Source organism: Hypanus sabinus, chromosome 8 (assembly GCF_030144855.1).
Source record: "Hypanus sabinus isolate sHypSab1 chromosome 8, sHypSab1.hap1, whole genome shotgun sequence".
Lineage (NCBI taxonomy): Eukaryota > Metazoa > Chordata > Chondrichthyes > Myliobatiformes > Dasyatidae > Hypanus > Hypanus sabinus.
In genome coordinates, this window is record NC_082713.1 from 79,659,880 (window position 1) to 79,687,787 (window position 27,908).

Below are 27,908 nucleotides of genomic sequence, written 5' to 3' on the forward strand. Positions count from 1 at the left end.
ATTTTTATATGGTAGCATTGCTCAGCAACTCCATGGCTGTGAAAGTGGTGAGTCTGCTTGATCACCCACCTGAACACAATCAATACTGACCGCTGGAAACCATTCATTCACAGACTTTCAGAATAACACACAGTTGCCCTCCTTACCCAGTCTTGGTAATGCTAGGCCTTCAGAGCTAATGGACCACGTGCTGTCTCCCCTGGGAAATCACCACACTTGTTTTATTTTTAAAGAACTCTTCATGCAGCAAATGCCTGATCAAGTTCACATTAGCTCTTGCTAATGTACCCGTGAAGGATTATTGGGAGCTTGCTAAAATGGCTACTCTCAGCCAGGCAGTGATGCATCATTCCTCCTTCTTTCCTACCTCAGTAAACCCAGTCAGCAAGGCCCCAACAAAAGGACACCTACGTCTGCGAATCAGATGACAGCAGGCCAGTGTTTTTACCAGGCTCGCTTTGGTAGGAACGCTAGGAAGTGCCGACCACACTGCAGCTTTGACAGCGCCAGCCCATCGGGACATCAGAGGTCTGTGAACACAGCAGGTTCCAGCTGTCAGGGTCATTCACTGTTCGTTACAGACACCTTTTCAGGGCGACACTTCCTATGTGACACGGGTGCTCAAGTGAGTGTGCTGCCAGCAATGCCCATTGATGTGAAGGCAAAGAGCGACAAAACCTCATGGAGGCTGCAAGGTCCAGACGTACAGGATTTGACGGGTGACCATTCTGCTTCAGTGGACGATGTTCCATGTGGGACTTTGTCCTGGCTAAAGTGGCTAGACCTCTGCTCGGTCCAGATTTCCTGTGTGCCTAAGGACTGTTAGTTGATCTTAAGAACTGCCAGCTTGTAGATGTCAAGGACTTTGTGTCGATACCGTGCTCCCCCAGTGAGTTCCCCACAACGACTCTGTCAAGTGCATGCACCACTGCATGTCAGTTTACTTCTGGGCAAATTCCCAAACCTCACCAAGCCCACGTTCTCCACTACAGTCACAAACCTATGGTGTCAATCACAACGAACCTGCTGGTCCATGCCCGTGTGCGTACAGTGGACCATTGTGAAGGATGGTATTGCCAAAACGGAACAACGAGGCATTGTGCGTCAATCGAATGGCCCCTGGACTTCACCCCTCCTTATGGTCCCTAAGTCTGATGGCAGGTGCCACACTTCTGGCGATTGCTGACACCTTAGCGAGGTGACCACCCCTGATCGATACCCGGTCCCTCACATCCAAGACTTCTCGGCACATTTAGCCAGAAAGTTAATTTTTTCTAAAGTTGACTTAGGAATTACCAGCAGGTGTCTATGTGCTCGGAGGACATTCCCAAAAAAGCTATGATAACCCTGAGTAGCCTCTCTGAGGTTCTGCACATACTGCTTGGGCTGCAAAATGCAGCATCGACTTTCCAACAGCTGGTTGCCTCGGTATTCAAAGACTTGGATTTGCTTTTAGTTTACCTGTCACCAGTGCAACCAAATCTGAACACGTATCTCATCCCTGCACACTTTTCAAGTGATTAAGCCAAAATGGGTTGATTATTAACCCAGCTAAATGCCATTTTGGGCTGCCAACCACTGACTTTCTTGACCATCGCATCTCTGCATAAGGTGTGAAACCCCCTTCCTCAAAAGTAGTTGCTAATATGGATTTCTCACTACCCCACACTACTCAAAAACTACAGAATCCCCAGCGTACCCATAGCCGTTACTACAGACACATCAGACTATGCTGTGGGTCCTGTGCACAGACAGTTGATCAGAGGCATGAGGAAGCCACTCGCTTTCTTCCGCTGCTAGCTCCATCCCCCAGAAAGAAAGTATGACACTTTTAACTGTCAGTTTTTCAATCTCTACCTGGCTGTCCACTTTTCTCATTTTCTTCTAGAGGGTCGCCATTTCACAAATCCCTCATGCACGTGATGGCCAAAGTATCAGACCTTTGGTCTTCAAGGAAGTGATGCCCCCTGGCCTACATATTGAGGTCAGAGCTGATCTACAACGGGGATAAGCAATGCCGTGGCTGACTGTCTCTCATGGCCAGCTGTTGAGTACATACACACAGGGGTTGACCATGCCAGCATGGCAGCCAGCCAAGTTACTGACCCAGAGGTCCAGGCTTATCGGACAGCAGTCGCAGGCCTGTGATCGGCTGACATTAAGTTCAGGGAAGCTGGGGTTTCTCGCCTGTGCGATGTCTCGACCAGTCACCCTCACCCCATAGTGCCCACAAACTGGAAGTGGGCTGTTATTGACTCCATACATGGCCTCTTGCACCCAGGCCAGAAGGCTTCACAGAACCTGATTGGACTGAAGTTTGTTTCCATGGTGTTTATTGGAATGCAGCCTGTGTGGAGTGCCCATGGGCAAAAATTAGCCATCATGTTCAGGCACTATTGGCACCTTTTGAGGTCCCTGAGTGATGGTTTGACCATGTCAATGTGGACCTTAATGGTCACCTTCCCCCTCCCACAATTTTGGGCACCTCCTTACTATGGTGGAGTGTACCACCAGGTGGCCAGAGGTCGTCCCTCTAGCATCGACGATGGCCACAGACATGTCTCGGGCTTTCCTCAGCACCTGGCTTGCTGGGTTTGGCACCCCATCTGATAATTCCTCTGACTGTGGTCCCCTCTGGGCTGTGATGGCCCAAATCCTTGGCGTTCGGCACCATGGGATATCACTCACAGTCCAATGGCCTAGGCAAGCGCTTTCTCTGCTCCTTACAAGTAGCTCTGAGGGCTTTCCTGAAGGGTGAGTGTTGGCACAATCATCGCCTGTGGGCCCTGCTGTGGCTCAGAGCTGCTTCAAAAGAGGACCTGCAGTTGTCCGTGGCTGTTCGTATATGGTCAACCATTCTGAGGTAATTTTATTCCTGACCCCTCAACCACCGGGTCAGCCTCTCAACAGCATTCCACTCTCCCCAGTAAGTTCAATTCCTTTACACCTTTTCCTACCTCCCAACATGGTGTACAGCATCTTGGATTCCTGTTGACCTACATTCTGCCTTGATGGTTTTTGTCTGCCATGACGCACACCAACGCCCCCCTTACGCCCCCTTATGACGGCCCATTCTGCGTTTGGAAAGACTTTTATCATAGATAAGAAGAGTAAACCTGAACATATTTCAGAAGATTGCCTTAAACTGGCCCACCAAGATTTGGAGGGTTCCTCTGCCGTCACAACATGACCACGAGCATGTCAACACACCTCTGGACGAACCAGAGGCCTCTGCTGTTCTTTCAAGCGAGCACCAGATGTGCTCGTAATGCCGGTTTTAGTGAATTCTGGGGGGGGGGGGGGGGGGTGCTGTGTAGAGTAATGTAATTAGTGGAAACTTATATCATTCACAATCACCAACACTGAATTGGGGTTTCACTTTAAGAGACTGGTCTGACATGATGATGTAATTACGCAAAGGGTTTTTAGCGTGCTTTGAGTTCAATAAATGAGTTGCTACAGCTTTACTGAAACATAAAATGCCTCTGCCACTTTAATTGCCAAAACTTATATTACTATTATTATTACATAGATACTCTCACCTCAACTCCAACCATTCTACAACCTATGGACTCATTTTCATTGACTCTATAACTCAGTTCTCTGTTTATTTATTTATGTATTATATTATTTTTAATTATTTGCAGTTTGTCTCTTTCATGTTGATTGTGTGTAGTTTTTCATTTATCCTTTGTTCTACGGCGAATCCTTGCAAGAAAATGATTATTCAAGTATGTGACATGTACATACTTGAATAATAAATTTACTTTGAACTTCTAATACCCTCCAATAGTTAAGTCACTTATGAATCAGGCTCAATGGCCTATAATTTCCTGACTTATTCTTCGAGCCTTTCTTGAGCAATGGAACATCATGAGTTATCGTCTAGTCCTCCCTCACCCATGGCTGAGGGCAGTTTAAATGAACACACATAATGAGCAACCGTAGCTTGAGGGAGAATGATCCTCTTACCTGTACCGAAAGCCAGAACCTTTGCTGCACAGTAAGGACCTGGCCTTTGACCTGGGTTCTTCAGGGAGCCTGAAGAACGTGTGATATTCAACGCACGTCTTCCAGAAGTGCTTGCATGTATCACGGCTTTCCATCAGGAATTCCAAGGAGTCCTTACTGGAAGAAGTCTGTGATTTTCAAAGACAGGATGTGTTACTGGGTAGTGAATGACGTGACATTAACCTTTATCCATAGGGGAACATTAAAAATGACTTACAAACATGTTAGAATGGAGCTTGATGAGGAAATATTTCTTCTTAAAGCTCAGCTTGCGTATCTTGGCCCAGTTGAATGTATTAATCTTAATTTTGCCCTGGAATGAGAGATGAAGTTTAATGTTGATCCAGCCACCTTAACAGGAGGCTTCATTAATATAATATAATGATCCATTCCGGCAACATTCATAATGGTGACGAAACAGGCAGGGATTGGCACAGAAGTATTAGATCCTGAAGGCTGGGTCACTGCTGGAGGTCTGAAGCAGTTGAGATGGAGGGGCTTTGCGCCCTGGTGAAATTCAGCCACTCAATCTAATCCCATCTGCTCCACCACAGATACTCAGCAGGTTCGGAGCACGTGTAGGGAGAAAAGCTAAAATAATGGATCATGTCAGCCACCGTACATTGGAACAGGTGAGTGAGAAAGCAAATGGATAGTACGTTGCAAAGAAGGAGGAGGATGGAAAGCAGATGTGAGAGTGAAGAGCAGGAGAATTCACACGACACAAATCATGCTGATGGCAGCTGAGAGAGTAGTGAAATTTGTTAATCTCTCTTTGTTAATCTGCTTGACCTGCTGAGTGCTATCTGAATTTCTTGTTTATTTCCGCCCCTATATCGTCCTCAGTCTCCTGACTTTGATTAGTATTACTCATTACACTCCTGTGTGGGTCTAGCTCCCAACAGCTCTCGGTCCTGTATAGAATATTTTAAGACTCTTATCTTCTGCAATGTTCTCTGAAGCTGTTGATGAGCTTCTCCAATACATTAGTTCATTACTTATTCACCAACACAGAGAAGGCCATTTGGCCCATTGAATCCATGCTGGTTTCCAGTGGAGCACTCTCATCAATCCCATTCCCAACTTTTAACGTCCTGTTCCCCTGCAACTTACTCTCTCACATAAGCCGATCAACTGCCCTTTGATTATTTTGTAATTAACAAAAGCATCATTTACAAAGGCCAGTCCTTGGGATGCGAGGGGAAGCTAGAGGATGCTGGGAAAACCCACCCGTCCACAGGGAGAACGTGGGCAGCACCAGAGGTCAGGATCAAACCAGGGTCTCTACAACTCTAAGGCAGCAGCGCCACCTGCTGCATCACTGTACATCCAACAGCTAGAAAGTTCACTCTGTGACCAACTCGGTCGGGTGTTTCACTTCCTTCCCATGCCGCAAAGCTGTGCTGGTAGGTCATCTGCCCACTGTAAGCACTTTGCAACAGTTTCCTTACACTCACAAACCTGAAAGACCAAGATGCCCATGTGAGAGACAGCCAAGTTGATTTCTGTTCCTTCTCCATCATTGGCTGGATGCAGCCTGATGCCGTACATCTCCAGCTTCCGTGCAGTGTCCAGCAGAGAGGTGTCACATTCAGCTGAGGTCAGTCCACTGTACAGAGACAGAATTATTACTCACTGACTACAATGAAAATCCTCCAGAAGCTTGGAGACTCACATAGAACATAGAATGTCGAACAGTAACGGCCCTTCAGCCCTTGATGTTGTGCCAGCTTTTCAATCTATTCCAAGATCAATCTAACACTTCCCTCCCACATGGCCCTCCATTGTTCTTTCATCCGCCTATCTAAATATAAACGTCTCTAATGCATCGGCCTCTTCTACCATCCTGGCAATGCGTTCCACACACACACACACACACACCACTTTCTGGCTAAAAGAACTAGCCCTGACATCCCTCTATGCCTTCCTCCAAACTCTTTAAATAATTAGCCTTTCCGTCCTAGGAAGGAGATGCTGGCTGACCATTCTATCAATGCCTCTTATCATCGTATTCACTTCTATCAAGTTACTTCTCACACTCTTTTGCTTCCAAAACATTAGCTCTCTCAACCTTTCCTCTTGAGATAAGGTTACTAATCCTGGCAGCATGTTGGTAAATCTCCACTGCACAGATTTGTCATGCTGGATTATTAAACCAAACATAGTTTGCATTAGAATGCTCAGTCATTAAGTATTCAGTATTTCAATAGCCACTAGACTAGTTTGGATCTACTGCAAGGAGTTTTAAAGAACAGTTTGTGTGAATACCACATGACCAAAATATTGTGGAGAAGAATTAGGCCCACCAAGTAGGCTCTACCGTTCAATCCTGGCTGATTTGTTTTAATAAGTCCATTCTCCTGCCTTCTCTTTGTAAACCTTAACTCACTGACCAGTCAAGAATCTCCCCAATGAATGAAGCTTTGCATAAGTAAATATCCTGAAAAAGGGGTGGCAGGTCACGCTAAACCACTGACCTGAGGGTGCCGGTGCACAGTGCAGACATGGGGAGACAGAATGCTGAAGAAAGTGTTTCATCAGACAAAGCACTGAGTACAGGAATTAGGATGGCGCATTACAACTTTACAAATCGTTGGTAATGCCGCACTTGAAATACAATCTGCTGATCTTGTGTATTTGATATTTCAGAAATATTTGAGTAATATCGTAAATTATTAATTTGATAAGCATGCTTTGTTGTTTACATAATGCCTTGCATGTTATATTTAAAGCAATGTCAATCACGCACGACATTACACCATCACATCACATGTTTGTCCCACTAAAGTATAAACAAACCTAAGAGATGTATTCCCAGCTCTGTGCTTTTGTTTTCAATTAGTTTTATGTTTTGGAATTACAAAACGTAACAGTGGTGATGAGCAAGTTTTAAACAAACCTGAGATGATTACCTATGTATTGAAGTGCAGCAAGATACCATATTTTTTTAAAAAGTGCATCAAGAAAGAGTTGAGTTAAAAAAAGGCAGAAAATGGACAAATTCAGGGGGTCAAAAACAGTCCCAGGTGATAATAATCATCAATAAAAAACAGAAAATTGGGCTAAATTGAAACATGGATACATTTGATTGTACAAGTGACAACTGGATATTGAATATGGAGTGGATTAAGCAGTATTTTGAAGCAAATGAAATAGCCAATGATAAGCGATTGCCAGTGTTACTGAGTGCAACAGGTGAAAAACATACAATGCAGCTCCAACCAAATCAGCTGGTGAGATTTACTGATATCGTGAATGTCATGCTGGAGCATTTAGAACTAAAACTAAAACTGCTTAGGTTTCATAAGCAGAATCAAAAGGAAGGGGAGTCCATTTTAGTTTAGGTGGCTAAACTGAAGAAATTGTCTAAGCATTGTCACTTTAGTGATGGGCTTAATGATGCACTGAGAGATCACTTAGTTTATGGAATCTTACAAGAAAACATTCAAGAACAGCTCCTAACTGAAGCACAACTCATATTTTAACGAGCAGTTGAAATCGCTCTATCAGTGGAAACAGCAGCCAGAGACAGACCTGAGTTGCAGTCTGGAATGAAAGTGAGCATGAACAAAATTGCAATGCCTGGCTGACCAAATTGTATTACCATTGTGGCTCACGTACCCCAGTTAATGCAGGCTTAAAGGTGAAACTTGCAGAAAATGCTACAAAGTAGGGCACGTACAAAGTGCATGTCAGGTAGACATAAATAAGTAGATTTATGCACAGGGAAGAGAAAAAGATAAAAGTCAAGTTATAATTTCAGAAAGACCACTAATCTGCATGCTATTGATGAAAAATCTGATAATGATGAGAACAGCCCTGAGATTTACAGTGTGAAAACTAACAGTAGACAAGCAATATGGCTAATACCAGAAGTGAACAGTAATTAAAATGGAGCTGGACAATGGCTCAGCTGTTTCAGTCATTCCACAAAATAAGGTTGAATGGCGTTTCAACGCCACTTAACTGAAGCCTGCAGATATACAACTAAGAACTTATAGTGGAGAAAAGACTCTTGTGGGAGTGACATTTGTAACAGTGAAATACAACAACCAACAAGCCACATTAGCCTTGCATGTGATATAAACAGCAGGGTCAGCACTGTGGCTAAGACAGCAACAACTTAATTGGCGATCCAGCCATTATTTACATGCCACATCCCCTGCAACACAGTCAATTGAAAGCAAATTCAGAAAGATACTGGATGATGCCAAGCAGTGTTTAGGGGTGGCATTGGAAAAATTCAAACACATCAAGGGGAAAATGCTGTTAAATGAAAATGCCACACCAAAGTTTTATAAAGTTTTATACCACCCATGATAAAGTAGCCAGTGAGCTAGATTGCCCAAGGCTGAGTGGAGCCCATGGACGATGTCAGTGGTCCCAGTAGGTAAGAAGAATCAGTCTGTCAGGATCAGTGGTGATCACCATCAACCTAGTACTGAAAATAGGTCAATGCCCTCTGCCCAGATACAGAATGTCTTTGCAAACTTTTCTGGAGGGTAACACTTCAGCTAAGGCACACCCACAGGTGGAGTTGGAAGAAGAGTCCCGAGTGATTCTCACCATAAACACTCACAAAGGGCTTTCTCGTTATAGTACGCTTACTTTAGGAGTGGCATCTGCACTTTCATTCTGGCAAGAAGCTATGGGCCAGGTGCTGCAAGGCTGTTTTAGGCACCTGGATGACACCATTGTTACCAGTAAGGATGACAAGGAACATCTGCAAAATCTTAAGCCAGTGTACAAAAGATTAGAAGATTATGAGCTCAGAGCATGACCAACAAGTGTGAATTCTTTAAACCAAGCATCATTTATTGTGGTTGCAGCATCGACCCAAAAGAATTACTCAATTGTGCTGAGAAAATTCAAACAGTCTGAGGTGGCTTTCCAAAAGGTAAGGGAAGTGATGACGTCAGGCACTGTGCTCACACATTATGATTCACACCATCCTGTGCTTGGCCATGATGTCTCGCCTTATGGTCATGTCATGTTTCTGAGTGATGGAAGTGAACGCCCCAAAGACTTTGCATGATGTTCCCTTTCCGCTGCAGAGAAAAATTACGCACAAATTGACAAAGAGGTCTTGAATCTGGTTTGGGTGTAAAATGTTTCAACTAGTACTTGTATGGGAGGGAACTTGTTACTGATCATCAATCATCAGAGGCCATTTTCAATTCACTGACATGTGTCCCACTAACAGCAACAACCCAGTTGTAGAGATGGGCTCTGTTTCTTGGAGGACACAATTACAAGATGGAATTCAACAAGACACCTAATCAAGGAAATGCTGACAGATTGTCACGTTTACTTTTGGAAAAGGAAATACCTGAAAAATCTACAAAAGATGACATTCCTCTTGACGTATTCTCCCTAACAGAACTTGAAAGTCTGCCTATTATGGAAGAAATGATTCAAAGGGAAACCAAAAAAGACCCTACAGTGTCTCAGATCTATATGGCAACCTAAAATGGATGGAGTGTGCACAGAAAATCCACCTCTCCTGTTTTTACCAGTGCCAGCATGAACTTGCCCTTGACAGAGGTGCCTTACGTGGGGATTGAGAGTTGTATCATCTATGATAAGAGCTAAGTGTTAGAGGAGCTACATGCCAGTCATCTAGGTGTGGTCAAAATGAAAGTGTTGTCTTAAAGCTTTGCCTGGTGGCCTGGGATAGGTCAGCAGATTAAGCAGCTTGCCAAGCACTGCTTGAGATACCAACATGTCCAGATGATGCCAAGAGCATTTTGGAAAAGAAAGGAGATGAAAGGTGTTCAAAGCTGTCAGACCACTTCCTGGTCCCAGAGACAACTCCTAAAACCACCGCAGAGGAAGCCCCAGAGCCTGAGATTGTTTTGTAGCCACACGTCTCACTTACAAAGAAGAGTGACTCCCCTACTCTTGTCAGGAAAGATGTTATCCCACAAGAGTAAAAAATCCTCCACTGTGATTAAACCTATGGGCCTGAATGGGAAAATTTAAAATTTACTATGCTGTGGATGTCTTTATAGAGTGTTGTAAAAACAAGCCTGAAGGCTTTGTGTGTCAATGCGAGGAGCATTCGTAACAAGATGGATGAATTGAATGTGCAAATAGTTATTAATGAATATGATATAGTTGGGATCACAGAGACATGGCTCTAAGGTGACCAAGGATGGAAGCTCAACATCCAGGAATATTCAATATTTAGAAGGGATAGACAGGAAAGAAAAGGAGGTGGGGTAGCATTGCTGGTTAGAGAGGAGATTAATGCAATAGAAAGGAAGGACATTAGCCTGGAGGATGTGGAATCGATATGGGTAGAGCTGCATAACACTAGGGGCAGAAAACGCCGGTGGGAGTTGTGTACAGGCCACCTAACAGTAGTAGTGAGGTTGGGGATGGTATTAAATAGGAAATTAGAAATGCCTGCAATGAAGAAACAGTAATTATAATGGGTGACTTCAATCTACATATAGATTGGGTGAACCAAATTGGTAAGGGTGCTGAGGAAGAGGATTTCTTGGAATGTATGCGGGATGGTTTTCTGAACCAACATGTCGAGGAACCAACTAGAGAGCAGGCCATTCTAGATTGGGTATTGAGCAATGAGGAAGGGTTAGTTAGTAATCTTGTTGTGCGAGGCCCCTTGGGTAAGAGTGACCATAATATGGTGGAATTCTTCATTAAGACAGAGAGTGACATAGTTAATTCAAAAACAAAGGTTCTGAACTTAAAGAAGGGTAACTTTGAAGGTATGAGACGTGAATTAGCTAAGATAGACTGGCAAATGATACTTAAAGGGTTGACGGTGGATATGCAATGGCAAGCATTTAAAGATCACATGGATGAACTACAACAATTGTTCATCCCAGTTTGGCAAAAGAATAAACCAGGGAAGGTAGTGCACCCGTGGCTGACAAGGGAAATTAGGGATAGTATCAAGTCCAAAGAAGAAACATATAAATTAGCAAAAAAAAAGCAGCACACCTGAGGACTGGGAGAAATTCAGAGACCAGCAGAGGAGGACAAAGGGCTTAATTAGGAAAGGGAAAAAAGATTATGAGAGAAAGCTGGCAGGGAACATAAAAACTGACTGTAAAAGCTTTTATGGATATGTGAAAAGAAAAAGGTTGGTCAAGGCAAATGTAGGTCCCTTACAGTCAGAAACAGGTGAATTGATCATAGGGAACAAAGACATGGCAGACCAATTGAATAACTACTTTGGTTCTGTCTTCACTAAGGAGGACATAAATAATCTTCCAGAAATAGTAAGGGACCAAGGGTCTAGTGAGATGGAGGAACTGAGGGAAATACATGTTAGTAAGGAAGTGGTATTAGGTAAATTGAAGGGATTAAAGGCAGATAAATCCCCAGAGCCAGATGGTCTGCATTCCAGAATGCTTAAGGAAGTAGCCCAAGAAATAGTGGATGCATTGTAATAAATTTTCAAAACTCCTTAGATTCTGGATTAGTTCCTGAGGATTGGAGGGTGGCTAATGTAACCCCACTTTTTAAAAAAGGAGGGAGAGAGAAACCAGGGTATTATAGACCAGTTAGTCTGACATCAGTGGTGGGGAAAATGCTAGAGTCGGTTATCAAAGATGTGATAACAGCACATTTGGAAAGAGGTGAAATCATTGGACAAAGTCAGCATGGATTTGTGAAAGGAAAATCATGTCTGATGAATCTTATAGAATTTTTTGAAGATGTAACTAGTAGAGTGGATAGGGGAGTGCCAGTGGATGTGGTATATTTAGATTTTCAAAAGGCTTTTGACAAGGTCCCACACAGGAGATTAGTGTGCAAACTTAAAGCACACGATATTGGGGGTATGCTATTGATGTGGGTAGAGAATTGGTTGGCAGACAGGATGCAAAGAGTGGGAGTAAATGGGACCTTTTCAGAATGGCAGGCAGTGACCAGTGGGGTACTGCAAGGCTCAGTTCTGGGACTCCAGTTGTTTACAATATATATTAATGATTTAGATGAGGGAATTAAATACAGCATCTCCAAGTTTGCGGATGACACGAAGCTGGGCGGCGGTGTTAGCTGTGAGGAGGATGCTAAGAGGATGCAGGGTGACTTGGATAGGTTAGGTGAGTGGGCAAATTCATGGCAGATGCAATTTAATGTAGATAAATGTGAGGTTATCCACTTTGGTTGCAAGAACAGGAAAACAGATTATTATCCAAATGGTGGCCGATTAGGAGAAGGGGAGATGCAACGAGACCTGGGTGTCATTTTACACCAGTCATTGAAGGTGGGCATCAGGTACAGCAGGTGGTGAAAAAGGCAAATGGTATGTTGGCATTCATAGCAAAACGATTTGAGTACAGGAGCAGGGAGGTTCTATTGCAGTTGTACAAGGCCTTGGTGAAACCGCACCTGGAATATTGTGTGCAGTTTTGGTCCCCTAATCTGAGGAAAGACATTCTTGCCATAGAGGGAGTACAGAGAAGGTTCACCAGATTGATTCCTGGGATGGCAGGACTTTCATATGAAGAAAGACTGGATCAACTAGGCTTATACTCACTGGAATTTAGAAGCTTGAGGGGGGATCTTATTGAAACGTATAAGATTCTAAAGGGATTGGACAGGCTAGATGCAGGAAGATTGTTTCCGATGTTGGGGAAGTCCAGAACAAGGGGTCACAGTTTAAGGATAAAGGAGAAGCCTTTTAGGACCAAGATGAGGAAAAACTTCACACAGAGAGTGGTGAATCTGTGGAATTCTCTGCCACAGGAAACAGTTGAGGCCGGTTCATTGGCTATATTTAAGAGGAAGTTAGATATGGCCCTTGTGGCTAAAGGGATCGGGGGTATGGAGAGAAAGCAGGTACAGGGTTCTGAGTTGGATGATCAGCCATGATCATACTGAATGGTGGTGCAGCCTCAAAGGGCCGAATGGCCTACTCCAGCACTTATTTTCCATGTTTCTATGTTTCTGTAGGTCATAGTTGTATTATATGCTATACTGTGCATATTACTGACATGCATTCTATATCTCCAGTCCTCCAGTGTAGTAATCTCTGGATTGATACCTATGTCATGTGCTATTGGGGGTAAGAATACGATGATGTGGCAACTGAATGCATAGCCGAAGAACTGGTGCAGGGGTCAGGGGTTAAGATTTCTGGATCCTTAGGATCTCTTCTGGGGATGATATGACCTATGCAAAAGGAACGGGTTACAACTGAACCTGAGGGGGACCAATATCCTTACGCACAGATTTGCTAGAACTGTTGGGGATGCTTTAATCTAATTTGGCAGGAGGATGGGAAAATGTGTGATAGGGCTGACTATAGGGCAGTTGGTATACAAGCAGAGGCAATGCGTAGTGAGACTGTCAGGAAGAACAGGCAAATGATAGGGCAAAATTGCAGTGTAACAGGGGGACAAAATCAAAAATGATGAAGAAAACAGGACTGAAGGTGTTGTAGTTGAATGCACATGGTATACAGAATAAGATAGATAACCTTGTAGTGCAGTGAGAGATTGGCTAGAGTTTCTGGGAGAAATTCGGAAGGCACAGGATGGATTCCATAAGGCCATAAGATATAGAAGCAGAATTAGGTCCATTGAGTCTTCTCCACCATTCACTCATGGCTGATCCTTTTTTCCTCTCCTCAGCTCCACTCCCTGGCCTTCTTGAATTAACCTTTGATGCCACATCTAATCAAGAACCCATCTATCTCTACCTTAAATACAACCAACCATCTGGCCTCCACGGTTGCCTGGGATATCAAATTCCACAAATTCACCACCCACTGGCTAAAGAAATTTATCTGCATCTCTGTTTTAAATGGACGCTCCACCATGCCCTCTTGTCCTGGACTCCCCCACCATGGGAAACATCCTTTCCACATCTAGTCTGTCTAGGCCTTTCAACATTCGAAAAGTTTCAATGTGACCCCCCCCACCCCATCCTTCTAAATTCCAGTGAGTACAGACCCAGAGCTATCAAATGCTCCTTGGATAATAAACACAAATCATGAAAACAATAGAAGAAAGCAACAAGATTCCGAACCAAAATGAGTCCTTAGATCGGAATCATGGAGCAGCCTGGTCTAGGCCCAGTGCCTCGGTATTTGGTGGTGAATGATGACTTTAATAATAGACTGCAAAATAACAAGCGCAAAGGGGCCACAAAACAAGAGAAAACAAAAACTGAACACATTAAGCTCAAGGTAAACTTTACGCAGGGAGAGTGAACATTAGGAGCAGCTAGTTGAGGCCGGCTGATTTGATGAGTGAACAAGGACAGTGGATGAGAACTGGGGTTAAATAGACGACAGGTGATGAGTCTGGAACAAGTGGGAGATGGGTCCTATTAGCTGGGTGGAGTCTGAGAGGTGCCTGCTCGTGCAGAGTGGGAGGTGTCAGAGGGAGCAGGTTGGACACAAGATCAGCATTGAACTTGGGTTGCTGAAGCTGACAGGCACCAGTCCTACCTACAGCACCACTCTTAAATGAATTCTTCACCAAAATAAGTGGTGAATCTTTATTACCATGCTTTTTCTTTAGACTCTGAGGAACCAACTATCAGGCATGGTAACTGGCAGTTCTCAGAAATGAGGTTAGCAGTTTTGCACCAAGTGTCCAGGTTCTGGAAAGTATTGGAAAGAGAGTGATCAAAAAAGATTCAATTAGAATATTCCAAACAAAGCTGGTAGATAACAGAAAGGAAATAATTTGCAGGGCTTAGGAGAGTAGGGCTAGCTGGATTTTTATTTTATCTATCTATCTATCTATTTATTTATTAATACAGGTCCTTCTGGCCCTTCAAGTCACACCTCTTCAGCAATCCCACAAACCCAATTAACCCTAACCTAATCACAGAAGACTTTACAATGTCCAATTAATTGACTTCCTCGGTATGTCTTTGGACTGTGGGAGGAAATCGGAGCTCTTGGGGAAACCCATGCATTCCATGTGGAGGACATAGGAACTCCTTACAGAGGATGCAGGAATTGAACTCCAAACTCCAGAACACCCAAAGTGGTACAGCATCGTGTTAACTGCTATGCTACCATGGCACCCACACATATTGAAATACGGCCTTGACAAACTGAATGGACTCTTTGCATGCTGTTGAGCAACTGTGTGGGTGAACTAAATGTTGCTGTCAGCCATGTAATGATTAAGTAGGTGCCTGCAATGTACTCCCACAAATCAGAAGAAATCTGGACATTCTCCACACTGTGAAGCAACATTAAAGTTTCCACATACCACTATCCCACAAGCTTTGAGGAGGACCTTTTGGTCTAATGCTCTGGGAACTTTACTGAGGGGCCTGTATTGGCCAGGATTTCATCAAGAACTCTTGTGCATATTTTAAAATTTTTTTTGATATTTTTAATTGCCATTGGTACTACACGTGAATCAGGGAGAAGTTCCAAAGCCAGCACTTCACTTGTCCAGTACTTCCTCAGAACTACACTCACTGGCAGTGTACCCAACATTGGACTCAAACTCTCAAAAATAAGCACACTGTCAACCAAACTAAAGGAAATTGACCAATGGTGAGGTCTTTTTCCATCTTGCTGATGACTTCTTTTATACTTACACAAGTTTCTGGTGAAACTTCATGATCTTATGAATCAGTAGTTCCTGGGTTGGAAGGTAGATCTCAGATTTCAGATGTGCTAGGTCCAATTCTTCATCAAAGTTACCAATCTCAGCTTGGAGAGACAAGGAATTACAATAAAAACAACAAAACAAATGAAATAAATGTAATTAGATCTACAAGTTAAACAGAGTTTGTTCTTTTTATTTAAATATTGAGTAAAATACAGATTTCAGTGTATCAGGTCCTGCTGTTCAATTGGCTACAGAGGTCCATATCAGCTGTCATATGCTATCATCCTAGCATAAAGTTACCTCTCCATGAATCTAAGTCATTAACATTTTTTTTCATTTTCATTCTCCATTTATTGTGGTTAATGGAAAGAACACTATTCTATCCTGCTGCCCTTGACAGGATAATGGAGAGAATCACTGGATGATGTCTTAGCACTGCCTGGTGGGGATTTAGATTCGTTGTGGGGAAGGAACGGTAATCACTGTGAAAAGCAGGCTGGTGTGAGAATTGGAAGTGGAGCTGGAGATGGCTGTGTTGTGGTACTGGCTGTGTTCCACCGGAGGAGGAAAAAACTCTTTCAGTGAGTTAGGACCACATCTCTCTTTTTTATTAGTAAATAACGTACATTATTTTACCCAATACTGCTTAGGCTGCACATAGAGCATTGTATGCAGTTCCACAATCCACACTACAGGCAGGATGTCATTGCACTGGAGGGCGTGCAGGATAGATTCAGCAGAATGCTGCTGGGATTGGAGGACCTTCATCATGGGAAGACTGGTTCGGCTGGGTTTTTTTTCTCCTGGAGTGAAGGATTCTGAGAGTTGACCTGATAGAAGTATAAAAGATTATAAGAGGCAAGTTCAGTTCAATTCAGTTCAGTTTATTTCCATTTAGAAACCACAGATGCAATGCAGTTAAAAAATGAGACAACATTCCTCCAGAATGATATCACAAAAGCACATGACAAAACAGACTACACCAGAAAATCCACATAACGTTTGGCAATCCCCAATCCAGAGTCTGGAGAGGCTGCTGCGTATTAATATTGTGCTACCGTCTTAGCACGTCCCGGAAAGGAGCTCCAAATCCACCAGACAAACAAGACCAAAAACTAAAGCTACAAGACCTGCACAAAACCACATAGTTACAACATATAGTTACAACAGTGCAAACAATAGCATAATTGATAAAAAAAAACAGACCATGGGCACAGTAAAAATAGTCCAAAGATGTTAAAAGACTATAAGTTCGAAGGAAACCACCACACAGTTTCCACAAATCCTCAGGGTCCCGATAGACTCGTCATCCCACGCAGGCGGCAGAAGGGAATACCCCCGCTATGGCCTTCCATGGCGCCGCTGGACTCAGCCTCGCAGACTCAGCACACAATGAGAGCTCCGTCGAATCCAGCCTCGCAGACGTAGCACACAGTGAAAGCACCCCAACCGCAGTGGACTCTGAGTCCATTGAACCACCGAGCCTCCGACCAGCCCCTCTGCCACAGCTTCTCCGTGCACCATCCTCTGCCGAGCGTATTAGGATGCCCCCCGCCAACGGTCACCGGCAACGCGACCCCGAGGACTGGGGGCCTGTTCTTCTCAGCAGAGACCCGAACCTCACAACAGCAGCAGCAATGAAGAAGGCCTTCCTGGAGATTTCCGGATGTTCCTCTGTGGTCCCACATCCGTTTTTTATCAGATTAGGATTGCGCACGGCACCCCGCTTAACAAATAACCGATATCAGCTCTGGAGTGGCTGCTGCAAGCTGCGTTGCACCGCCATCTTGGCTAGTGTAGGGTAGCTAGTCAAAATCATTTTCCCTGGTTGCAAATGTCAAGTATCAGAGGGTATAGCTTTAAGCTTGGGGTGGGGGTGGAGTTGGAATGGGGAAGTTTAAAAGAGATTTACAAGGCAAGTTTCTTTACAAAGAGAGGTAGGTGCCCGGATCCTATCAGGTGAGGTGATGGAAGCAATGTTTAAGAGGCTTTTAGACAGTCAAATGAATGGGGAATATAGATCATATGCAGGCGGATGGGATTAGTTTGGATTGACATTGTAGTGGGCAATAAGGTCAAGGGCCAAAAGGCCTGGTCCTGTGCTATACTATTCTATGTTCTATAGCAGTGCATCAAAACAAGAGGGCATAGGTTTAAGATGAGAGGAAGGAGTTTAGCATACAGCTGATAGGTAAGACTTTTACACAGTGAGTGGTTGATATCTGAAATGAGCTGCCAGAAGAGATGGTGGAATCAGACTCAATTACTTTGTTTATGAGACATTTAGACTTTAGACCGCAAAACTCAGAAGGATGCAGTCCTAGTGTAGGCGACTGTGATTAGTGTACTATATGGGCATGACAAGGTAGACCGAAGGCCCTGTTTATGTGCTTTACAACTCAATTACTTTAGATCCTCTGTAAATGAAGTTTCAGTGCCAAATGCATTAGAGCTTCAGCTGTTCAACATCACAGACCCATGTGGTTTCATTGTTGGTGTCTACTAAACAATCACACCGCTTGTGAAAGCATTGTAACAGTCCTTAGTCCAGAATGTTCTTATGGGTCTCTGTCTGCCTCTGGCCAGAAGCTATGGAGAGAAGAATGCCACTTTGTCTGATACAGGGTATGTCTTTCTGTAAATTCAATGGCTTTGATCAAGTAAGAGGCTGCCCTCCAGCATCCGGTGACGAGGAGGTTGACAGGGACTTGCTGAAGTATATAAAATTATAAGGGAAGCAGACAGGGTAAAAGTAGTAAAAATAAAATTTTTCACATGTTGGGGAGTGTATGGACCAAGTATCGACTCTGTGTGTGTGTTAGTCAATCAAATGACAGGGTAACAATTTGTCTCATCTCAACTATATGGAAGACTTTGTGCCAAAATAAAATAAAATCACCAAAACTGGGGAGTTACTTTGGATGTTCGTTCTTCATAGTTCATTTTCATTGTTAATAAAGAGATGCAGAAGAAGCTTATATAATACTGGGCTTGTATCACTTTGAGAATTATCCCACGTGATTGATTGCTTTCAGTGTCTATATTACAGCAATCCTCAAAGCTCACTGTTCCAGACATTCCCTGTCTCCCTCTGGGAGAAGCTGTCTCTCTGCGTGGTGGTAGGCACATGCTAGACAAATGACTCTGTGCCCAATAGAAATTATAACTTTTCTTAGCTCCAGTATCTTTCAGCATTGCACAGGGTGATGAGAGAGAGTTACTAAGACAACAATAGCTTTCAGTTCATCTTCTAATTCAGTGATAAAGTTATAGAGAGACAAAGAACATAAACAGGCCCTTCAGCCCATTGAGTCCATGCTGATCATTAAGAACCCATTTATATTAACTCCCATTTTATTTTCTCCCCATTTTCTCAACAACCACCCAACCCGCATACCCAGACTCACCACTTCACTTACTCATCAGGGACAGTTTATTGCAGCCAAATATCCTACTAACCTTCTGATTTTTAGGATGTGGGAGGAAATTCACGTAGTCAGAAGGATGTTGTACAAACTTCACACAAACTGCATTGGGACTGAACCCATTTTCCTGCAGTTCTACCCACTGCATCAATGTGCTGTCTGAAGGGTTCCATTCTAGCTGAGCTCATAAACTTAGAACCGGGGCAATCAGAAAGTCTGAAATCCAGGCTAGGGCCCTGAATTTCTTGCATCCAGACAATGATTGCTTCACTCAGGTAAAGCAAACAGAGTTTGCTCTGGGTGGAACATGAACTACATATAGATTGACATGAAAACCCTTGTATTTGGCATTGACAGGAATCTGGAACATTGACTTTGAGGAGTTTGAAAATAAATAATAACTGTTGAAATCATGTCAATGAGCCCAGACTGTCTTTAGAACACAGTGAGAAGCGAACCGTTTATTAAACTCCATGGGAGTGGATAATTATGATCATAACTCACTCTGGATGATGTGGGATAGTAACAGAGCAGCACTGTTGTCATTGCAGTGGAGTCTCCTGGCAACCAGGTCTCTTTTGACTTGCTGAGCAAACAAATATCTGTGAAAGTAATGGGATTGGTTAGAATCAGAGCAGTGCGTGTGTATGAGAGTGGGTACTCAATGCAAGCAAAGGCAGGAACAGGGCATGTCATAGCGAGCTGCGGAGTGGAAGAGATATTTTCATAGTCTGCCAGTTTGATTCGAAGGTTTATGGGCTCGTGCTCCACGTAAGTACCAAAGCAAGGCTGATGCTCTTAGGAGTGAATTTACCATTTGCCTTCCTCCCGAGATCTCTCAGGTGATGAACTCGCCTTTTGTGTTGCCCCTAATGATAGGTCCCCATGTTAGAGGTAACAGTTGGAACCTGCTACATGGATATTCAGGAAACACCTGGAGATCCAGCCATGATAAATCTGGTAAGTCCTAGCTTTGTGATTTAGAGAGTGGTTCACTGTTGCAACTGCTATCACTCCAATGAGTTAATGAAACAAGATTCCCTCAGGAAGATATGAACAAAGGCACTGACCAGTGAAGAGTCTGGAAACTTTCACAAGACTCCTGGCCAAGTTTAAACCTCAACCAACATCCTGCAATTACAACTACTTAGTCATTATCCTACTGTTGTTCATGCCTTAATTGGGTATGAATACTAAAGTATTAAAACATACGATTATTAGAAATAGACGCAAGCATGGACCGCTATTCTGCTCCTCTTCACTGACCATTTTCAAGTCTGTAAAAGTTCAAGTTTAATTGTCATTCAACCATGAATACAGCCAAAAGAAGCAGAGTTCCTCTGGGCCAAGGTGCAAATCACAGTAGCAACTGTCACACACAGCTGTGTGTATCACATAACTGTGATAGCAGAAAAACATAGAGTTACAAAAAAAGATCTAGCTCAAGTCTCTGAGTGTCATGGCCTGGAGATTGATGATACATTGATTTTCCTTCAAGCCATGTTTCTCCAAGAACAACCACTCAGCAGTTCCTCATCATTCACTATTACAGCTGCAGATGAACAAAATCCAACTTGTCTTTCACTGTGAATACAAGAGAACAGCATTGATGGAAGGGTTATCTCCCTACCCAGCATGGATTCAGTGTGTGTCTGCTCTTTCCCACACCACCTCTAGCTTCTTCAGCCCCAGGGGGATGCAACAGGTGACCCTGGAGCATGAGGGCTAGCTATGCAGCTTCCCCACCATCTGTCTCACCAGTGAACCAGTGAATCAGACTGGTAGTATTTGACATGACCAATGTTCAGCAGGCTCTTGTGATCACCAAAAGAAGGTCCAAGAAAATCACTTGCACCATTTGTTGCATGATGCATAGCTTCTGATGTGGTATAGCTGGCAGCAACACAGTGTACTTCAAGTCCATCTCCTCCATGATCAAGCAACTCGCTAGTGGGGTAAACCCGCAGCACTTGACATGTCTTGCAATCGTAAAAATAAAAGCATCAAATCATAGAATAATATAATACAGCAGTGGGCCCTTTGACTCACCAAATCCATGCCAACCATTAAGCACTAACCCCATTTAATTCCCCATACCCATCAGCCACAGCCCCACTCCAGATTCAACTACTAACCCCTTACACTGGGCACAATCTGCATCTATTAACCTACTAACCTGCTCAACTTTGAGATATGGGAGGAAAACAGAGACCAAGGGGGAAACAGAAGTAGGGAGAACGTGCGAATTCTATATTCCAAGGACTGTATCCTGGGATCAAGATCAAACCCAGATGCTAGGAGCTCTGAGGCAGTGACTTTACCAGCTTATATCCTTCCTGGATTGAGGCTTTCAGACCTGAACTTGACATTTCAATTACCATCTAAGAATGAATTCTACCAATTCAATGTCAACATTCTGAATAGTATTCGCTCCTTGTTATCTCCTTTATTTTTCCAAAAATTCAAACCTTACACTTTTCTACATTGATCATTTATTCCTGAGCTCTTTAGCTCTTTTAAATATTCTTGTAACTCAGCATTTCCTTTTCTCTTTCTGCTGAATTTCTTAAAAACCTAGCTGATTGGTGCCACCGAAACAACCTCTTACTCAACATCAGCAAAACTAAGGAGCTGACTTTGGATTACAGGAAAAAGAAATCTAGGTCTAAGACCCAGTCCTCAATAGGGGATTGGAAGTGGAGAAGGTGAGTAACTTTAAATTCCTTGGTGTTAAATCATCGGAGGATCTATCCTGGGACCAGCACGTAAGTGCCATCACAAGGAAGGCACAACAGCACTTCTAATTTCTTAGAAATTTGAGCGGTTAGGCTTGCTGAAAAAAGCTTTGATAAACTTCTGTAGATGCACAGTGGATAATATCCTAACTGGACTGATATGGAGACACCAATACCCAAAAATGAAAAGTCTACAGGAAATGGTGGCTACAGCCCATTTGAGTACAGGTAAAACCCTCCCCAGCACTGAGCACATTTACATGGAACACTTTCTCAAGCAAAAGCATCCATCATCAAAGACTCTCACCACCCAGGCCATGCTCTCTTCTTGCCACTACCACCAGGAAGGAAGCACAGGAGCCTAAAGACACCCACCAACCAGATTCAGAAACAGTTCTTCCCCTAGAAACATCAGGCTCCTGAACCAGTGAGGATAACTTTACTCACCACAACTCTGAACTATTGCACAACCTGTGGGCTCACTTTCAAGGTCTCTGAATCTCATGTTCACAGTGTTATTTGTTTTTATTTGCACAATTTGGCATCTTTTGCACATTGGTCATTTCTCAGTCTTTGTTTATGTATAGTTTTTCATAAATTCTATAGTATTTCTTTATTATTCTGTAAATGCCTACAAGAAAATGAATCTCAAGGTCGTATATGATTAACAATAAATTAATTTTGACTTTGACATTGAGTCCAGTTCTGTAGCTTCTAATCTGTAGGTACGTACAGTAGGAACTTTGCCTCAAGTGGGGTAGAAGATGCTTGTGGGGATGGGTTTGGTGGGATATTTTTAAAAGTAGTGAACAGCCTCTGCCTGGGCTTCTGCGTGCTAAGCAAAGGGACTTAAGGTCCTTATTAGCAGCTTGCATGTTTCTACATGCTCCATTTTGTGGAACCGGAGCCAGAATTTTCCTGGCTCAGTAAGGATGTTACAGTTTTTTCTCAAAGAGGTTATGAGGACATTTTGGAATCATTTCTTCTAATGTACATGCCATGACTAAGCCCAGAGTGGAATGACTTTCACGGAAGTTAGGCATGCCCAATTGAACTGACTGTAACTTGGGCCTCAGTGCTGCGGCTGTCTGTCTGAGCAGGCAATGATGTGGAAATGTTCATTCTTCCACTGAATTTTGAGGACTTTGAAAAGCTAGAGTAGCTTCAAAACTCTTTACTCTCTTTGCTATACAGAAGGTATGGTGAATGTCGTTGTTGATGTCTGCCTTCATTGAAAGGTGGCTGTGAGATGTGGTTTACAGTCAAAGGGTCCTACAGCAGGGAAACAAGCCATTCAGCCCATCAGATCTGTGTAATCACCAAGCTGTCATTATACTAATTCTTCACTAATCCATTTTATTCTCCCCACTTTTATATCAACTCCTCCCTCCCCAGCCCCCCAGAGATCAGGGCCACTGGACTGTGAGGCAGAAATTCTATCAAAAGCACCACTGTGTTGTCCTTTCTCATATTCTGCACTGAGTTACAATAACAATCACATCAACATTCTTTGCATGAATTAGAGATGCCACTACACTTTCCAAAGTTTTGAGCATCTGAATAAACCAGTCAAAAAGATTGTACTGAAAGGAAGTGACCTGGTGATTGGAGAGGAGGTCCATGGCTAAGGTTTACACAGTGACCTGGTGATTGGAGAGGAGGTCCATGGCTAAGGTTTACACAGTGACCTGGTGATTGGAGAGGAGGTCCATGGCTAAGGTTTACACAGTGACCTGGTGATTGGAGAGGAGGTCCATGGCTAAGGTTTACACAGTGACCTGGTGATTGGAGAGGATGTCCATGGCTAAGGTTTACACAGTGACCTGGTGATTGGAGAGGAGGTCCATGGCTAAGGTTTACACACTGATCTGGTGATTGGAGAGGAGGTCCATGGCTAAGGTTTACACAGTGACCTGGTGATTGGGGAGGAGGTCCATGGCTAAGGTTTACACAGTGACCTGGTGATTGGAGAGGAGGTCCATGGCTAAGGTTTACACAGTGACCTGGTGATTGGAGAGGAGGTCCATGGCTAAGGTTTACACAGTGACCTGGTGATTGGAGAGGAGGTCCATGGCTAAGGTTTACACACTGATCTGGTGATTGGAGAGGAGGTCCATGGCTAAGGTTTACACAGTGACCTGGTGATTGGAGAGGAGGTCCATGGCTAAGGTTTACACAGTGACCTGGTGATTGGAGAGGAGGTCCATGGCTAAGGTTTACACACTGACCTGGTGATTGGAGAGGAGGTCCATGGCTAAGGTTTACACAGTGACCTGGTGATTGGAGAGGAGGTCCATGGCTAAGGTTTACACAGTGACCTGGTGATTGGGGAGGAGGTCCATGGCTAAGGTTTACACACTGACCTGGTGATTGGAGAGGAGGTCCATGGCTAAGGTTTACACAGTGACCTGGTGATTGGAGAGGAGGTCCATAGCTAAGGTTTACACACTGATCTGGTGATTGGGGAGGAGGTCCATGGCTAAGGTTTACACACTGACCTGGTGATTGAAGAGGAGGTCCATGGTTAAGGTTTACACAGTGACCTGGTGATTGAAGAGGAGGTCCATGGCTAAGGTTTACACAGTGACCTGGTGATTGGAGAGGAGGTCCATGGCTAAGGTTTACACAGTGACCTGGTGATTGGGGAGGAGGTCCATGGCTAAGGTTTACACAGTGACCTGGTGATTGGAGAGGAGGTCCATGGCTAAGGTTTACACAGTGACCTGGTGATTGGAGAGGAGGTCCATGGCTAAGGTTTACACAGAGACCTGGTGATTGGAGAGGAGGTCCATGGCTAAGGTTTACACAGTGACCTGGTGATTGGAGAGGAGGTCCATGGCTAAGGTTTACACAGTGACCTGGTGATTGGAGAGTAGGTCCATGGCTAAGGTTTACACAGTGACCTGGTGATTGGAGAGGAGGTCCATGGCTAAGGTTTACACAGTGACCTGGTGATTGGAGAGGAGGTCCATGGCTAAGGTTTACACAGTGACCTGGTGATTGGAGAGGAGGTCCATGGCTAAGGTTTACACAGTGACCTGTTGATTGGAGAGGAGGTCCATGGCTAAGGTTTACACAGTGACCTGGTGATTGGAGAGGAGGTCCATGGCTAAGGTTTACACAGTGACCTGGTGATTGGAGAGGAGGTCCATGGCTAAGGTTTACACAGTGACCTGGTGATTGGAGAGGAGGTCCATGGTTAAGGTTTACACAGTGACCTGGTGATTGGAGAGGAGGTCCATGGCTAAGGTTTACACACTGATCTGATGATTGGGGAGGAGGTCCATGGCTAAGGTTTACACAGTGACCTGGTGATTGGAGAGGAGGTCCATGGCTAAGGTTTACACAGTGACCTGGTGATTGGGGAGGAGGTCCATGGCTAAGGTTTACACAGTGACCTGGTGATTGGAGAGGAGGTCCATGGCTAAGGTTTACACAGTGACCTGGTGATTGGAGAGGAGGTCCATGGCTAAGGTTTACACAGTGACCTGGTGATTGAAGAGGAGGTCCATGGCTAAGGTTTACACACTGACCTGGTGATTGGAGAGGAGGTCCATGGCTAAGGTTTACACACTGATCTGGTGATTGGGGAGGAGGTCCATGGCTAAGGTTTACACACTGACCTGGTGATTGGAGAGGAGGTCCATGGCTAAGGTTTACACACTGACCTGGTGATTGGAGAGGAGGTCCATGGCTAAGGTTTACATAGTGACCTGGTGATTGGAGAGGAGGTCCGTGGCTAAGGTTTACACAGTGACCTGGTGATTGGAGAGGAGGTCCATGGCTAAGGTTTACACAGTGACCTGGTGATTGGAGAGGAGGTCCATGGCTAAGGTTTACACAGTGACCTGGTGATTGGAGAGGAGGTCCATGGCTAAGGTTTCCACACTGACCTGGTGATTGGAGAGGAGGTCCATGGCTAAGGTTTACACAGTGACCTGGTGATTGGAGAGGAGGTCCATGGCTAAGGTTTACACAGTGACCTGGTGATTGGAGAGGAGGTCCATGGCTAAGGTTTACACAGTGACCTGGTGATTGGAGAGGAGGTCCATGGCTAAGGTTTACACAGTGACCTGGTGATTGGAGAGGAGGTCCATGGCTAAGGTTTACACAGTGACCTGGTGATTGGAGAGGAGGTCCATGGCTAAGGTTTACACAGTGACCTGGTGATTGGAGAGGAGGTCCATGGCTAAGGTTTACACAGTGACCTGGTGATTGGAGAGGAGGTCCATGGCTAAGGTTTACACAGTGACCTGGTGATTGGAGAGGAGGTCCATGGCTAAGGTTTACACAGTGACCTGGTGATTGGAGAGGAGGTCCATGGCTAAGGTTTACACAGTGACCTGGTGATTGGAGAGGAGGTCCATGGCTAAGGTTTACACAGTGACCTGGTGATTGGAGAGGAGGTCCATGGCTAAGGTTTACACAGTGACCTGGTGATTGGAGAGGAGGTCCATGGCTAAGGTTTACACAGTGACCTGGTGATTGGAGAGGAGGTCCATGGCTAAGGTTTACACAGTGACCTGGTGATTGGAGAGGAGGTCCATGGCTAAGGTTTCCACAGTGACCTGGTGATTGGAGAGGAGGTCCATGGCTAGGGTTTACACACTGACCTGGTGATTGGAAGTTTGTGTGATACTGAGACTCTTAACAAATTTCTACAGATGTACTGTTGAAAGTATTCTGACTGGTTAGGTGCTCATTAAGGCAACAACTGCCATCAAGATCCCCACTACCTGCGTAATGCTATCGTTTTGCAGCTTTTTCAGCAGGAGGTACAGAATCTGAGGTGTCTCAGCTACCCAACAGCTTCAAGAATAGCTACTTCCCTTTAACCAATTGGCTCTTTAGTCACCCAGCACAACCTAATCTCTACAATTCAGCAATGCCATGACCATTTTGATCATCTTACACTGACTCTCTTTTTGCACTATTTATTTCGATATATGCTTTTTGTAATTTACATAATTTTTATGCACTGCACTGATTCTGCAAAACAAGTTTCACAACGTATGTCAGTAATGATGAATCTGATTCTGATTCTAATCATATGATGCCCTGTGCCTGTGATGCAGTTGTAAGTAAATTTGTCATTTAACCTCTGATACATGTATTTGTGCAAATAGCAGTAAACTTGACATTGACTTTGATTTTGAGTTAATACTTCAGATCAAAGACCTGAATTCAGGACTTTGACCCTGACTGGGGATCTGAAAGATGGGATTATTCTACCTTTCCCATCAGTATTGTAAAAGGTAGAATAATCCCAGGTCCTAAATGCAGGGAAAAGAATGGAGGGGGTAGAGAGAGTAAGAAGGAAGATCTGTGGTGGAGCGGGAGTCATAGTGCTGCTGCCATCTCATAGCTCACTGACCTTGGGTGCTGTCTGTGTGGAGTTTGCACGTTCTCCCTGTGGCACATAGGTTTCCTCCAACATGCCAAGGCAATGCTGGTGGATTATTTGGCTGCTGTAAGTCTCCTCCAGTGTGGGTGGATGGCAGGAGAAGCAGTGGGATCAGTAGATAATAGGCATGCGACAGAACGTTACACAGAAGATCAAGAATAAGGCAGTACAAGCCCTTTGGCCCATGAATATTGTGTCAATCTTTTAACCTACTCCAAGAGCAATCCAACCTTTCCTTTCCACATAGTCCCCAGGTTTCTTTCATCCCTGTGCTGGTCTAAGAGTCTCTTAAATCTCCAGACTGGATCTGCCTTGACCACCACCCCTGACCGTGCGTTCCACATGCTCATCACTCTCAGAGCAAAAATGCCCATAGCACTGTACAAAAATCTTAGGCACATACATACACTAGGGCACTTATTACTTTTGCACAGTACTGTAGTAATTTTATGCTGCCACAAAAAAAACTAATTTCATAGTATATGTGACTGATGATAATAAACCTGAATCTGATGTGAGTCTCTGTTGTGGACTGAGAGTGGGAAGAAGGAAGGGAGAGGGGAATCATGGTTGGGAAAAGGGGAAGGGAGAAGGGAACGAGTGGGGAGCATCAGGAAAAATTTCTGTAATGATCAATAAACCAATTATTTGGAATCAAATGACCTTGCCTGGTGTCTGCACCCAAACTAACCCCACCCCTCCCCTGGCACTCCTTCTCTGCCACCTGTCCCACACTCCTCCTGTGGTGCTCCACCCTCACCATTCCCAACAT

The 27,908-nt window shown here is 44.2% G+C and overlaps 1 protein-coding gene across 1 annotated transcript in view; it reads right to left on the reverse strand.

Moving 5' to 3' along the window:
• The window catches only part of LOC132397642 (FERM domain-containing protein 7-like), an 85,127-nt gene that overhangs the window by 14,621 nt on the left and 42,598 nt on the right, over nt 1-27,908 (reverse strand). The window contains 5 exon segments of the mRNA XM_059976412.1: nt 3,973-4,167; nt 4,233-4,324; nt 5,473-5,620; nt 15,559-15,673; nt 19,502-19,599. Coding sequence (XP_059832395.1) covers nt 3,973-4,167; nt 4,233-4,324; nt 5,473-5,620; nt 15,559-15,673; nt 19,502-19,599 — 648 coding nt within the window.